The 14,319-nt window shown below is 40.9% G+C and overlaps 1 protein-coding gene across 1 annotated transcript; it reads left to right on the forward strand.

Annotated features, from left to right (window-relative positions):
* The first annotated feature begins 11,666 nt into the window (after window positions 1-11,666).
* On the forward strand, window positions 11,667-13,421 carry LOC113032253 (chemerin-like receptor 1). The gene is made up of 2 exons (XM_026185050.2): window positions 11,667-11,766; window positions 11,867-13,421. The coding sequence occupies exons 1-2, from the start codon at window positions 11,757-11,759 to the stop codon at window positions 12,940-12,942; spliced, it is 1,086 nt and encodes a 361-aa protein (XP_026040835.1). The 5' UTR covers window positions 11,667-11,756; the 3' UTR covers window positions 12,943-13,421.
* Window positions 13,422-14,319: the final 898 nt, after the last annotated feature.

Consider the following 14,319-nt stretch of genomic DNA (forward strand, 5'->3'; position numbering starts at 1 on the left):
TTTCTCAACACATGACGAAATAGTGAACTTAGAAAATATACACAAATTGTGAAATTGCACCTCTATAAAATGCAGCTCAATTAAACTTAGCTCCAAGAATAATTTTCACCGACAGTTCTGAGATAAGCTGCATGTTAGTCTTGGATGCGCTTGTAGGACCGGCTTTAAAATCGGAAGACAAAAATATCATACACATTAAAAAAAACTGTATCACCAATGTAGCCTGGACAACATTTGCTAGTTAGATGAAGTCAGCTATCTCATCGTAGCAAAAGAGAAGGACCACCTACTGTTCTTTATGCAACTTCAACTGTCGGAGAAAATTGGAAGTTGTTCCATCTCTGTCTGTGATTCTCTTCTTGCATGTTTTGCATACTGCATTTCGGTTTTTTGTTGACTACTTCATAGTTTATGTACCTGAAAAAAATAACTCCTTGCAGCATTTTTGAGGGTTTTTTTTTTTCCTTTTCTTTTTTTAAAAAATCTGGTTAATTTGATTGGCTGTGCTACAGCTCACGCACACATACGTACAGAGTGTGGTTTGAATAAATGATGCACACTTTCTATATAATATGCGTGTTAAATTTTATATTTGGGGTGAAATATCAAGTCTTTTCAAGTAAACCGGATCAAGTCCAATTCGAGTCCCAGGTCATTGGTGTAAAAGTCCAAGTCAAGTCACAAGTCTTAGAACATTTTTTCAAGTCAAGTCTAAAGTCATAAAATTAATGACTAGAGTCTGGCTCGAGTCCAAGTCATGTGACTCGAGTCCACACCTCTGCAGTGTAGCATGGGGCATTTCTTTGTTGTAACATAAAAGCACCACTGATCAACTGCTCTGACAGGAAGTTGCCCAACAGAGATAAGTTTTCAGATATAACTTTGTCATAGATATTTTTAACAATTTGAGAATGTTCTTCTTCACTCGCATATTTATACTGTGTTAAACCTCCATTATTATTGTCATTAATTATACTATAAATTTGTTTTGGACATTGATTCTGATTCTAATTTCTGTTAAGATATTGCCATTGCTCAAGGATATCTCCAAAAAGGAGTTTGTAGTATATAGCTTTCCCTTTCAATTAGCCCCACAGGGCCTTGTTCTTGTTTGTTTTCCTGCTCACACAAGCACTACACACATTTTTGATAAAAGAGATTTTCAATTCAAAGGTCAGGCACACTGTTCACCTTTTTGTTACCTCACGATTTGTTCCACATATCAGTTTAACGCATAATTTATTGAGAACCACCTGATACATTGTGGGTTTTGACAGTGTCCACTTTCTGTCACGGCAGGCAGGAGTGAAGAACCCAAATGCAGACTCATACACGGAAGCGAAACTTAAAGTCAAAAAGCAGCTTTATTGCTGGCACTAGTAAACACAGAACTGAACTAAACAATACTACGAACAGAACACAGAACACATATATGACGGGACGGCGCGACACTGAGCAGACTAAACTAGACACCATATACAGAGGGTAACAGGGGAAAGAGGTAGCAGCAGTTAATTACACATGACAAAAGCTAAACTGAATGTGATGACTGAATGGTAAATGGCCTGCATTTGTACAGCGCTTTTCTAGTCCCTAAGGACCCCAAAGTGCTTCACACTACATTCAGTCATTCACCCATTCACACACACATTCACACACTGGCAATGGCAAGCTACATTGTAGCCACAGCTGCCCTGGGGCGCACTGACAGAGGCGTAGATACAGACTGAAGACTACCAAAGAAAAACAGGAAGCACACAGAGACGCAGACAGACCTAACAGAGGAGGAATCGCAAAAGCAAACCAAGACTAGAAATACAGAATCAAAACCCAAGACACTAACAATGACACATAATAACAAAACCGAGGATAAATAATAATACAAAACCGAAAACACTGGGTCACCGACCCAGGATCGTGACACTTTCCACTAATCCAAATTCCCAGGACTTTCATTTCATCTTTAACCTCCATCCATATTATGGGTATCTTTACTGAGTAAGATGCTCTAACCTGGACATAACCTAGCTAAATAACATAGGGTGCTATTCTCATTACAAATAAGAATAGCACCTAACTTTACAAAATTAACATTTCTATTCTCCTAACAAAACGGTAATGAAAACCTGAAACTTTATATTCTGCCCTCACTCCTACACTGGATACAGTTATGCAGATAGATAAACTCCTCGACAACTGACAGGTGTATTGACCCTTTTATTGACGCTGCCTTCAATTATCAACAGAGTGAAACTACAAACAGAAGAAATAAGCAATATTCAGTCTATATATTCACACGATAATGCAAATCAGTTGACTAAACTAGCTAACATTGGAAAGAAAGTAAATCTGAATACAGTACACCTTAGGGCTGCACGATTTTGCATAAAATGAGAATCACGATTTTTTGGCTTAGAATTGAGATCACGATTCTCTTTTCCAGTATAAATATTTATTGCACTTATTAACTGCACATCAACTTCGTAACAGTTGAGACTGAACATAAAAACAATAAACAAACATAAAAACAACAAATGCCTCACGTTTTGTTGTTGCTGCAAAATGTTGTACTGCTTGAAATTCCGTCTCCACCGTTGCTCGACACTGCGTGTATAGAGCAGGTAGTGCAACAATAGAAAAATAGTTGCGGGACGGCACTGTGTAGCGTTTGTCTAGGGTGTTGATCATTTTCCTAAATCCCTCGTTTTGCACAGTGTTGATGGGAGCCATATCTTTGGTCAGGTGATAAGTGATAGCCTCCGTAATTTCTTTGTGCCTGCGGGAGTTCAACAGGTATAGGGAAGCGCTGTATAAGGTTCCCGTTATTGATGTTTGGTTGGTTGACCGGGACGGATTTTCTCCTGTCACTTTCTCGTCATCCCTGACGTGCTCTCCGTTGTTTTTTCCCTGCTAATTTTAGCATCACACGGCACAGCTTCTGTATCACGTGGTATAAGGCTCTGCCCATGTCATTTGTTGAGCAGGAAGAGTGAGCGCTTGTTTTCATGCAGAGTACGTCCTGAATCAAAATGCGGTACAATCGTCGTCGTCGTCTTTTTTTTTTTTTTAATCGTTGTCATTTGGAAATGAGATCGCACATAAGTATGAATCGAGATCGCGATTTTCTAACGATTAATCGTGCAGCCCTAGTACACCTTTAACCATAAAAGTGCATAAATAATAGCAAATATAGTTGCATTAACTCTTGTTCAACTTAAATACTCACAAGCGATGCTTTCTGTAAAACAACGAAGAGGATGGATGCAGATGTTTATCCGAACAACATGCTGAGTCAGTCTTTTCTCAAAGTGTGCTGCATTACTAACGCTACAGCTAATAACAAACAAATCTTGGCATGAAAGAACTGTAGTGACTCTTGCTGGTGGGAAGAAGAACTACACCAGCACACTTTACATTTTATAACTATTTTACTGCACTATTTAATGTATGACCTTGTCTGGGGTACTTCTTCGTATGCTAAAGTAGGCTGTCCTAATTTGTGGTAAGTAAACATTAGCTTTTGTGTTCTCATTCTGAAAGGATACTTTTTCCTCTCGGTCACTGCATTAAGTCTCAAGTTGGGGCATGTGTTCTGTGTCTTTATTGTTCTCTTGTGTCTCTGTATCCTCTTCATGTTGGTTGCTCTAGTATCACTGTTCCACTCTCTGGATTGAACTCTGACGCCTCTGTCCACCATGGCTGTTTAAAATGTTCCCCCTGTTCTGTCGGAGGTCCTCTGATTCCTCTCTATTCATCCTCATCCTCTGAACTGTGCTCTTGCTTATGTTCCTGTTGTTTTTCTGTTTTTGCTTTCTCAGTTCTGCATGTCAGTTGAATTTTTCCACTGGCAAGAAGTCACACGACTGCAGGAGGTTCCTGTGGACAACCCTGATATGCCCCTTGACATTCTCTGGCTTGATTTCATATACTGGGCTATCCTTATGTTTCCTGTGTGTCACCCAAAACACCTAGCCCTCCCAGAATGGTCTCAATTTCCCTGGTCCTCTATCTTCTCACTGAAATTTCAGACCAGTAATCTGCACTATGGGTATAGCTCCGTACCAAGTGTTTTGCTGCCATAGAAAATTTTCCCTGATCAACTTTCCTTATAGGCTGTTGCTGAGGCCAGTTTGTAACCATTCTTCATGCAAGCCTTCCACTTCTCAGTATAGTCTTGATGGGAAGGGCTTTGGGCTTTAGCTGTGAGACCAAAAACCATCTGAATAGGGAGTCTGGTGTTTCGCCAAAACAAGAGGAAGTAAGCAGTAACTTGTAAGCACCAACAGTAAGCAACCTGGCCTCACTGCGCATACAGTTATAAGCATGGACCGCCTTTACCACAGATGCTTTCCAATCTGCTTTTGCTCCATCTGCAAGGTTGCAAAGCATGGCCAGCAGTATTCTACTAAATCTTTCTACCTGGCCATTTCCCCAGGGGTGGTATAGTGTGGTTCTGGATCTCTTAACTCAACTGGATTCTTACAGCTTGGCAAAGAGTTTGTTTACAAACTCTCTTTCCTGGTCCTGATGGAGCCGTATTGGAAACCAAAATTCAAGATGAAATCTCCAAATATTTTTTCTACAGCTGTTTTGGCACTTTTATTTCTGCAGGGGTTAGTCTGAGCAAATTACGTAAAGTGGTCCATTGCCACGAGGATATATTCATACCCTCCCTTACATTTCTCTAGATGCAATTAAAAAAAAGAAAATGAAGGTTTTCGATTGCCCTAGTCAAAGTCTGGACTTAGATACGATCGAGATTTTTCGGCTCAGTCAGTCATGCTCAGAAATACTTATAGTTCTTGGTGTCAAGGACTTCACAGCCAGTTATTACTTTTTTACACAGGACTAGGTTGGTTTATTTGGTTTATTTCCCCCTTAAAAATTAAAATCATAAAAAATGATTTCCTCACATTGTCTTTATGTAATATTAAAATTTATTTAACGATCTGAAATATGCGTGGCAAATGTGCAAATGTTAAGACATCAAAAATACTTTTTAACAGCACTGAAGATGATCAATCACAGATCCTACTTAAGGTGTGGGTGGGCAGTCATTCATCGCTGGAATGTTGATTTACATAGTTAGTGAAACCCTGGCTCTTAAAGTCAGTTGTCTTCTCAGGTGTCCTCCGAGTAATCTCCCAGTAATCTTCCGTGTGTGCAGGTTGCGGCTCCCCTCGTTGTCGCATCCTGGAGTGTAACGGTGTGTTCACACCGAACGCGATAGACGCGAACAGAGCGTCGGGTTTACATGTAAAGTCAATGGAAAAGCGCGATGACCCGCGATTGCGGCTAACGCGAAAATTCGGAAGCAGATTTGCGTCGCGAAAACGCCTGAAACACGCGTCAGTCTACCGCGTTTGGAGCGTTTGACTCGCGAAAAAAAACATGCGCGTGAGTTTTTGTGTTGCATTTTGTGCATACGCGCGTTACGCGTCTACCGCTCGAGTTGGAAAGATCTGAACTCCAGCGTCAAATCGCGCCGCGACAACCAATCAGGAGCCTGGTGACGTGGCTGTGACCTAGGTCAAAAGGGCAGATCCAGCCAAAGCCCTTCATTCTTCAATGGAAGGAAGGCTAATCAACGCCATAGCAAACAACCCGGAGCTGTGCGACACCAGCTGCTTTCTGTACCGAGACAGGAATATAAAGGACCGAGCTTGGAGGAAGATATGTAAAGAGATCGGGCAACCTGGTAAGTTCATTCATTTCTCTTTTGAAAGTTTTCGCTGACCCGGGGAAGCCGCAAAAAAGCTAGCAAGCCACCGCTATTTTCCCACTGACGTACAAATACCGTTCTGCTTTTATGCATGTTGTCATATAGGAATATATTTTGTTTATTAATAAACAGCACACAGTGGTCCCGCTGTTCATCCGTCACTGCTTCGCTTTTTCGCTGATTTTTTTTTTCTTTTCTTTTTTTTGCACCGTACAGCATTGCATTCTGCAGCCTGATTGACAAATCTCCTTCGTGTCGTGTCTCCTGCGCTTGCCAAATTTATCATGTTTGGTTTTGATAACCATCACGTCCAATAGAAAAAACAGCACAAAAATACCCATAACTATGACCCTCATTTGGAAATAGACATCCTGCACCGCGAGGGAAAAAGGCGCACGAAAGTGGCAGGCAGATGAAGACAAACCGCGGCATAATAATACTTTTACGTTTTGCAATCTACAAAGGTTTACACTTTGAGAATCAATTGTGAGAACTGTGACCAATGTTCATGTGTGTGGGGAAAACAGTGTATAAAGTGCGTGGCCAGGGGCTAGTTATTCTGAGAACCCCTGCTGCAATAAATGAGGGACCACTGTACATACTTTCTCTGATTATATTCAACCTGTTAACATTTAATACTGTATTGATAGAGCCAACTGATTCTGCAGCAGAGCATCCCCAGTCCCTGAGCTCCTGCTGCTGCACCCACAGGTATGTAGAGCAAGCACTGATACCTTTTTAGTTGGTGGGATTGCCTTGTGATCACCTTTACTAAATATCTACAACCAATCTGATTATATCCTGTTTTTGTTTTGTTTTTTTCAATGTTGAAATTAAAATCTAGTAGCAGCCTTCTCATTTCTTTGTGTTTTGTGCTGTTTTACAGGCCCACAGAGGAGGACGGCTCTGAGGCAGATGAGGGACGGGTCCCAGGACGGTCCATCGGCGGTGGAGCTGGCCATCCTGGTGTCCCTGAAGAGGCCACACCAGTCTTCAATGGAGCATTTCCTCCTCAGCCTTGTTCCTGCTCTGGAGAGCAGCTGGTCCTTTTTATTCCTGTCTCTCTGTAAATTCTTATATTTTATATATTTATGTTTAATGTTTTTCTGTTTGAGAATTTTAATATTACTTCAAATAAATTTTTATAATGACTAATGTCTCAGTTCTACTACACAGCAAATGTTGGCAAATGTTGTAGAATTTATTTCATATTATACTAATGACAGAATATACCAATACAGTGGGATGCAAAAGTTTGGGCAACCTTGTTAAAAGACATTATTTTCCTGTATAAATCGTTCGTTGTTACAATAAAAAATGTCAGTTAAATATATCATACAGGAGACACACAGTGATATTTGAAAAGTGAAAAGAAGTTTACTGGATTTACAGAAAGTGTGCAATAATTGTTTAAACAAAATCGAGCAGGTGCATAAATTTGGGCACCACAAAAAAAGAAATGAAATGAATATTTAGTGTATATCAATGTGTGTGTCTCCTATATGATATATGGGTGCCTTTGTCTGGACGTGCTTCCCATCCAGAGCTCCACAGCAGAGAGGAAAGTTCCAGCGCTCCTGGAATCCCTCTGTGATGGACCGCCAGTCTCCAGGTGAAGGCACAGCCATGAAGTCGTCCACTAGACAGTCCCAGATGGCCGTCGCTACCTGGGGGATGATCTGGCTCACCGTGGACACACCAACTCTGTAACTGAATGCTTGGTCGTGAAGGAGTCCCCGGTGACAAGGAACCTGGACAAAATTGTTCAAAATTAGTATTATGTGTACTGCAGTTACAAAATACATTATTCAAATTCCAAAATACTTTTGTGATGTCAGATTTAAATCACAAAACTTAAATCTTACATAAAACATTTTGTAATTACAAGGATAAAACAGTTGTGTTTTGTTTGTTTAACTTTAACATATCATAATTTGATTGGTAGCAACTTTTGCCACTACAGTGTGCCAATCACGCATAATTCCTAAACATGTCAATCAGGTAGGAATGAAGTTAGACATTAATAGAAATAAAGAGTTGTGTGTTGACATGTAACCCTTTCCTTGCTTAAATCATTAATATTTTTGAAAAATTAATCTGTGATAAGACATATCTTATCAAGATAGAACCATGTAACTAAAGATGAACCAAACTGTTCAGTTTTATATAACTCTGTTTTAATAAAGGCTGGTGACCCCTGTTATAGTCTGACAGCTGCAGGGATTATATACAAATATTCAACTATCCCAGAATTAAACCAGGTCTAAATAAAAAAAGGAGTGAGTATCACTACAAAGATTAACCTACAGTGGTCCTAATACCAGTTTGATATCAGCAAACACCGAGAGCATACGTATGACACCACAGCCATGCTATCAATGCAAACACTGATAACAGCATAAATTGAATTAAATCAGGACTTGATGAGACCTTTCGAGTATCACTAGAAATATTATAAACAGTCGTCTCCGTACCACAGTTTGCTATCAGTAAACACCAACGGCATTCATTGATAGCATAGCACATCCATGTTAGCAGTCTATAAACGATAGTTTAGCATATTAGCACAGGTATCAATAAAGGATTACCGTATTAAACACTTTTACTAACCTCAGGCAGACGGACAGGCGCTCTGCAGGTGGGATTGAGCGCCTGTAGTTGGTGTCTAGGCGGGCGATTCTTGGACAAACAGGGGACAGCAGGTCCTCAAACTGGGCGAGGGGAAGACGGCGATATCGCTGAAGTCGGCCGTCATCCAGGCGCAGCTCCTGGAGCAAGTGTTGAAACTCACCAAACTGCTCACACGTCTGGAGGACCTGATGGACCCAGGTACGGCGAGGACGTCCTTAACGCTGCTGCTCTGCTCTCCACAGTAAATAGAGAAGGGAGACTCTCTCTTCAAACGCTAGCTCGACAGCTGACAAAGATACCGGTCTGGCACAACTTCCTCCCACATCCCTCCCACATTTCCGGTTCACGCGCGTCAAAGTATGCAATTTTGAGGCGCGATGGATTTTTCTTGGACACGCGTTGAGGTGCGAATGTGCACGCGTCAAATTAGGGCCGTTTGGGGCGTTTTCGTTCGCGTCTATCGCGTTCGGGGTGAACACACCGTAAGAGAGCGTGTAGGAGAGGAAGGTGCTGGGGAATAGAATTGTGATGTCATTGTTACACTTCTGGGAGTTGCAGTAGGGATCAATGTTTGTCAATGTTGTCAGTTTATTGGAGATTATGTATCGGAATTTCAGGAGCAGGACCATGCCTCCAAACACGCTCCTTCCGGCTGTCATCTATATAGGTTCCCCCAGTTCTGCAAGCTGATCATTCTCGTTTACGTGCCCCACCCTCCCTCCCTCCTTGTTCTCTATTCTTTAACTTCTTCGCTTCTATTTAGTACATGGGGATCTGCCAGGCCCGGGAGACATCGCCAGTCCCCTTCGAGGCCTTCCCCAAACTGCAGCTTAATTCATGTCAAAGCCATTCACCTTTACCTACTAAAACGCTGTCAAACCTAAAATGAGGACGTGGGCCCAGCTAGTGAATTGTAGTTTCATAGTTAAGTGAAACATTTATTCTTTCAGGTTTAAAGTTGATAGTGAATTTGATGTTGTAAAGTATATTTCAAGTGTGCTGCAGAGGTTCACATGACGTTATGGACTTTGGTCACAAGGTGCCAGAATTCAGAAAGGTGAGGGTTAAGCCGGAAAGATTTTAATACATTACATTGCCAAAAGTATTCTCTGTAAACCCCTAACTCGAGTGACATCGCATTCTTCAAACTATAAGGTTTAATATGAAGCAGGTCCACCCTACAAATCTTCAGGGAAAGCTATCCACAAGGTTTAGGAGTGTGTTTATGGGAAGTTTTGGCCATTCTTCCAGAAGCAGATTTATTAGGATGAGAAATCCTGGCTCACACCAAACTTTACACTTGCTGCAATGCAATCAGACAAGTAGCATTTACCTGGGAACCACCAAACCCAGATTTGTCAGTGGAATTTCCAAATGGAGAGGTGTGATTGGTCACTCCAGAGAACAAGTTGTCATGGTCCTTGTGCCTCGCTGGTCGACTCTCCATTAGGCAACATAGTTGTTTCTGTTTTTTACTCTCTCCCTCCTTCCTCTCCCGCTCTCGCTCTCTGTCTTTCGCCGCAGCGATGCTCATTACGGGCTCCCGCTGCTGGCCCACACACCTGCTCTCATCACCACACCGGTCGCTGATCCCAGCTGATTGCTATTTAAGATGGCGGATCTGCGCTAGTCTTCGCTGAATCGTTGAGCTATCGGCGTCAGTCAAACCTGCAAATCTGAACCTGTGTATCTGTGCGTGTTGTGACTATCCTGCTAACCGGACCTTTTGTGTGTGTAGATCTTTTCTGGAACCTGATTATGGACTACGAGAGGAGTGGCAGTGGAGAAGGAGTTGGAGTTTTGTACAGAAGGTGTGGAGCACCTCTTCCCAACCTGTTTCCCCACGGACCCCTTTCCCCTGCACATTGTGTATATTCACTTGGTGTTGTGTTCACTGTAAATAAATGCACTATCTTTCACCTAAGGAAAACCTGGCCTGTGTGTGAGTCCCTTTAAGAAACCTTATCACAAGTCTTCACTGCTTTAGAATCTAGTGCCAGCCTACTTTACCGCACTGCATCTAATGCTGTCCATTGTGCTCGGTGATCTAAGGCCTGGAAGTAGCTGCTCAGCCATGGAAATTCCATGGAGCTCTCTATGTGCTGTTTTTGAGCTCATCTGGAGCCCATGTGAAGTTTCAACGTCTGCAGCAACTGATTCTGCAGAAAGTGACTTCTACACACCAATTGCCTCAGCATACACTGACCCCACTGTGTGATTTTCCGTTGCCTACAACTTTATGGCTGAGTTGCTGTTGTCCCTTAAACTTTATTATAATACCACAAACAGCTGACTCTGGAATGTTTAGTAATGAGGAAATTTCATGACTGAACTTGTTAGTAGTTTGTAGCATTCTAGTCTGGTACCACACTGGAATTCCCTGAGCTCCTGAAAGCTACACTTTCTTTCACAAATGTTTGCTGAAGCAGTCTGCATGGCTACCTGCTTGATTATATACACTGTTGACATGAAAGTGATCGAAACACCTAAATTCAATGATTTGGATGGGTGAGTGAATACTTTTAGAGAAATAGCATTGATGCATCTTGTCTGTTTCACTTCCACCTTTCTATGAAGCTGTTTGCATTTATCTTGGGTGAAGCTTGAGATGCATAGAGAATAATGATGTCATAATGCTGTGTAAAGTTCTTGGTAAATGTGTATTTGCTTAGGTGAACACTTTTAAGGAGTCACCCGTCCATATTTAACAAGATGATCTATGTTGTGTATTTATTTATTTATCTAATTATTGACCTGTTGGTGCTTTTGTCCTATACTTGCTTAATGCCTATAGGCCACCATCAAAGGCAGGCAGAGGCTTGGAGCCCAATGCCAGACTTTGACATTTAACAATAGTTATCTTAGCTAGTACCTTAGCATGTCTTGCTAGGCACACCAAAGTCTGTTGTTACTGAGTCAGGTGCACCAACTGGGGGTCAGAGTGGGAAAAGCAGCAGTTGACTGCACTGCCTTGACTTGTTAGTACACATGACTGTTTAAGTTGATCAGTCAGAGACTTCGCACGTTCACACCTCTAATTTCACACCTCTTTTATTTTTTTTAATTTTTCACACCTCTAAAAGGTGTTTCCAGCAATGTTTCCAGGAAAACATTAATAAAATATATGTAACTACAAATAATTTCTCAGTGAAATATGATAACACTCTTAGTGAAATAAATACTGCTCTTCCAAGATTTGTTCAACCTTTCAGTTTAATCATGGAAATATTAAATAATATCCAGCAAATATATCACTCAGCCTTTCCTGCTGCATGAGCATATTCTGAGATGTTTCTCTTCTCTTTTGCATAAACTGAGAGGGAGGAGTAATGGCAGCAAATAAAAGCAGTAAAAGACAGAGACGAGTGTAGATTAAAGACCGACTCTCTCAGCTAAAAGGAACATGGGGTCTGGTGAGAAACTTTCGACATACATTAGCATTTCTTTTAAACTATGTCAGCTAAAAGATAATATGAACTTTTGATAAACTGAATAAAGTGATTTTTGTTTTAGGTAACATTAGTTCGGCTGCAAATCCATCACATGGACTGGAATCAGCTTTGAGACACATACAAACAGCCTCCATTCTCATCTACTGTGTGATATTTATAGTTGGAACTTTGGGCAATGCTCTGGTTATCTATGTGACGGGGTTAAAAATGAAGAAAACAGTCGAGACAGTTTGGTTTCTCAACCTGGCCATAGCTGACTTCCTCTTCACGGCCTTCCTGATTTTCTCGATCATTTCTCTCTCTCAGAGTCACCGATGGCCTTTTGGACAATTCATGTGCAAGCTCAACAACTTTGTCACTTTAGTCAACATGTTTGCCAGCATTTTTACTCTGACAGCTATGAGTGCTGATCGTTGTTTGTCCATCTGGGTGGTGGTGTGGGCACACAACAAGCGCACAGTCTGCAAAGCTCGGCTCATATGTGTTGGTATCTGGGTGACTGCTGCGATCTGCAGCACTCCTTATGCCACTTTTCGCACTGTTGTGGAATACAATGGGGCACATTCCTGTGGTTATTCTATGACACATGAACAGAAATGGAGTCTCCACATTTTTCGCTTTCTTATGGGCTTTGTGATCCCATTCCTGGTCATATTTGTGTCTTATGTGGCCATAGGCATACGTGCAATGCGCATGTCAAGAACAAGGAGACGCAGATCTCGCCGAATCATTTTCTCCATCATTTTTGCATTCTTCATCTGCTGGTTGCCCTTCCATGTTTGCAGTTTTATAGAAATAAAGGCTGTGACTAACCCAGACCTCAGGAACATTGTTAGAATCATGGGTTCTCTGACTTTGAGTCTGGCTTTTCTGAACAGCTGCCTGAACCCCATCCTTTATGTTTTCATGTGTGAAGAATTCATGAAGAAGCTTCGGCAGTCCGTATGTTTTGTACTTGAGAGTGCTCTGGCAGAGGACCACATGTCGTTCTTGTCCACTCGCTCCATGTCAACCTTTTCAAATACTGCCCAAAAGTCAGAAGCTGCTGCAACTTCAAAGAGGACTGACACGGCTGATTTGAAATCCTTCACAGAAAGCAAAGTGATCGTCACTCAGGAGACACCGAGCACTGAATAAGATTTCAACATCAGGTAATTTCAACTGAAAAAAAAAATCTTTTTTAATTGTTCGTGTCAAATTGACTGACACAGTGCAGTCATGCATAGATATTAAAAAGTGTGTGTTAAATTGTTACTTTGTTATAAATTGTTCTTACTGTTGCAGGGAGTATCTCGCTGTGCTCCCTCCAAGTGTAAGAAAGAAATGTTACGACTTTTCTGATTAGTCACAGTAACAGAAACCCTTTGTGGCTTTGCTTCAGCTTAAAGTTGTGATTATTGATTTACTGATTAAAACAACCAATGTTACATGAAATGTGTTTTTTAAGGGTTTTCAAGATTACATTTGGTAAGATTTCTATTTGTGTACATAACTTTTTCATCTTCGAGCTTGTTAAACCATGTTTATTAGTATCTGCATCTATTACACTGTCAGAGACGCAACATTTATTGGTCTCTATGTATTTTTAACCTGTGAATAAAAACATGCCGATTAAATGCTTTTGTCTGTCTTCATAACAAACCTGACATACACACTGCTTCACCGCTGATCTAACAGGATGTCACAGTGTTCTATATTTGACTTGGAACACACTATGTAAATAACTATGAAGTGCAGGAAATGAACCACAGATTCACTCAGCTAGTTCTAGGTATCTTGCTGCACGCATATACTGTTCAGGCCTTTCTCACTCTGGGACTCAATATCAGAGCAGTAGTAATTACACTATTCACTCTAAATGTTCTTACTAAAAAAGTTGCTAAAAGTTTGCCTTTCATGAGGAAAGATATTGAACTGTAAAAGCCATAGTAAATATCAGTAATGTTTGGTTTTCACTAAGGATTTCCAGAGGTAAGCAAGGTTATTTGCCAAGTCAGCATCATCAAAACTTTCTATGATTTATATCCAGTAGATTCTGCAGAACTGTAAAATTATACAATATATTGCTATATATTATACTGATATATTTATCACTTTGCCTACACTACACTGCACTTAACATACATTTCTGAACTGGTCTTCATCATTTGTGTCCTTTCTTCTACTAGCTGCAATTCTAGCAGTATAAAAGGAAGTAAGAAGAAGGAGTGTAAAAACATTTTATATATGTTATAAATCACTCACATCAATCATACACACATTCCTGTGACAATGCAATGCACAGTTCTTCAGTGGTTTTAATGAGGTGTGGCTTTTGATGGATCTTTCAGTCCAGTCCTTGTGTAATTCAGCATTCCTCAGCTATTTTTCCCTGTTTCCCTACCTTAAAAGTGGCTTCTTGACAGCCACCTTGATGAGCCTTCATCATGAGCAGTAGATGGATCAGCTGAAGGGCCAGATGCATGTCTAATGTTTTGTGTCAATTAAATGCTTGTTTTTTCTCCTAACTCTTAA

Source organism: Astatotilapia calliptera, chromosome 11, assembly GCF_964374335.1.
Source record: "Astatotilapia calliptera chromosome 11, fAstCal68.1, whole genome shotgun sequence".
Classification (NCBI taxonomy): Eukaryota; Metazoa; Chordata; class Actinopteri; order Cichliformes; family Cichlidae; genus Astatotilapia; species Astatotilapia calliptera.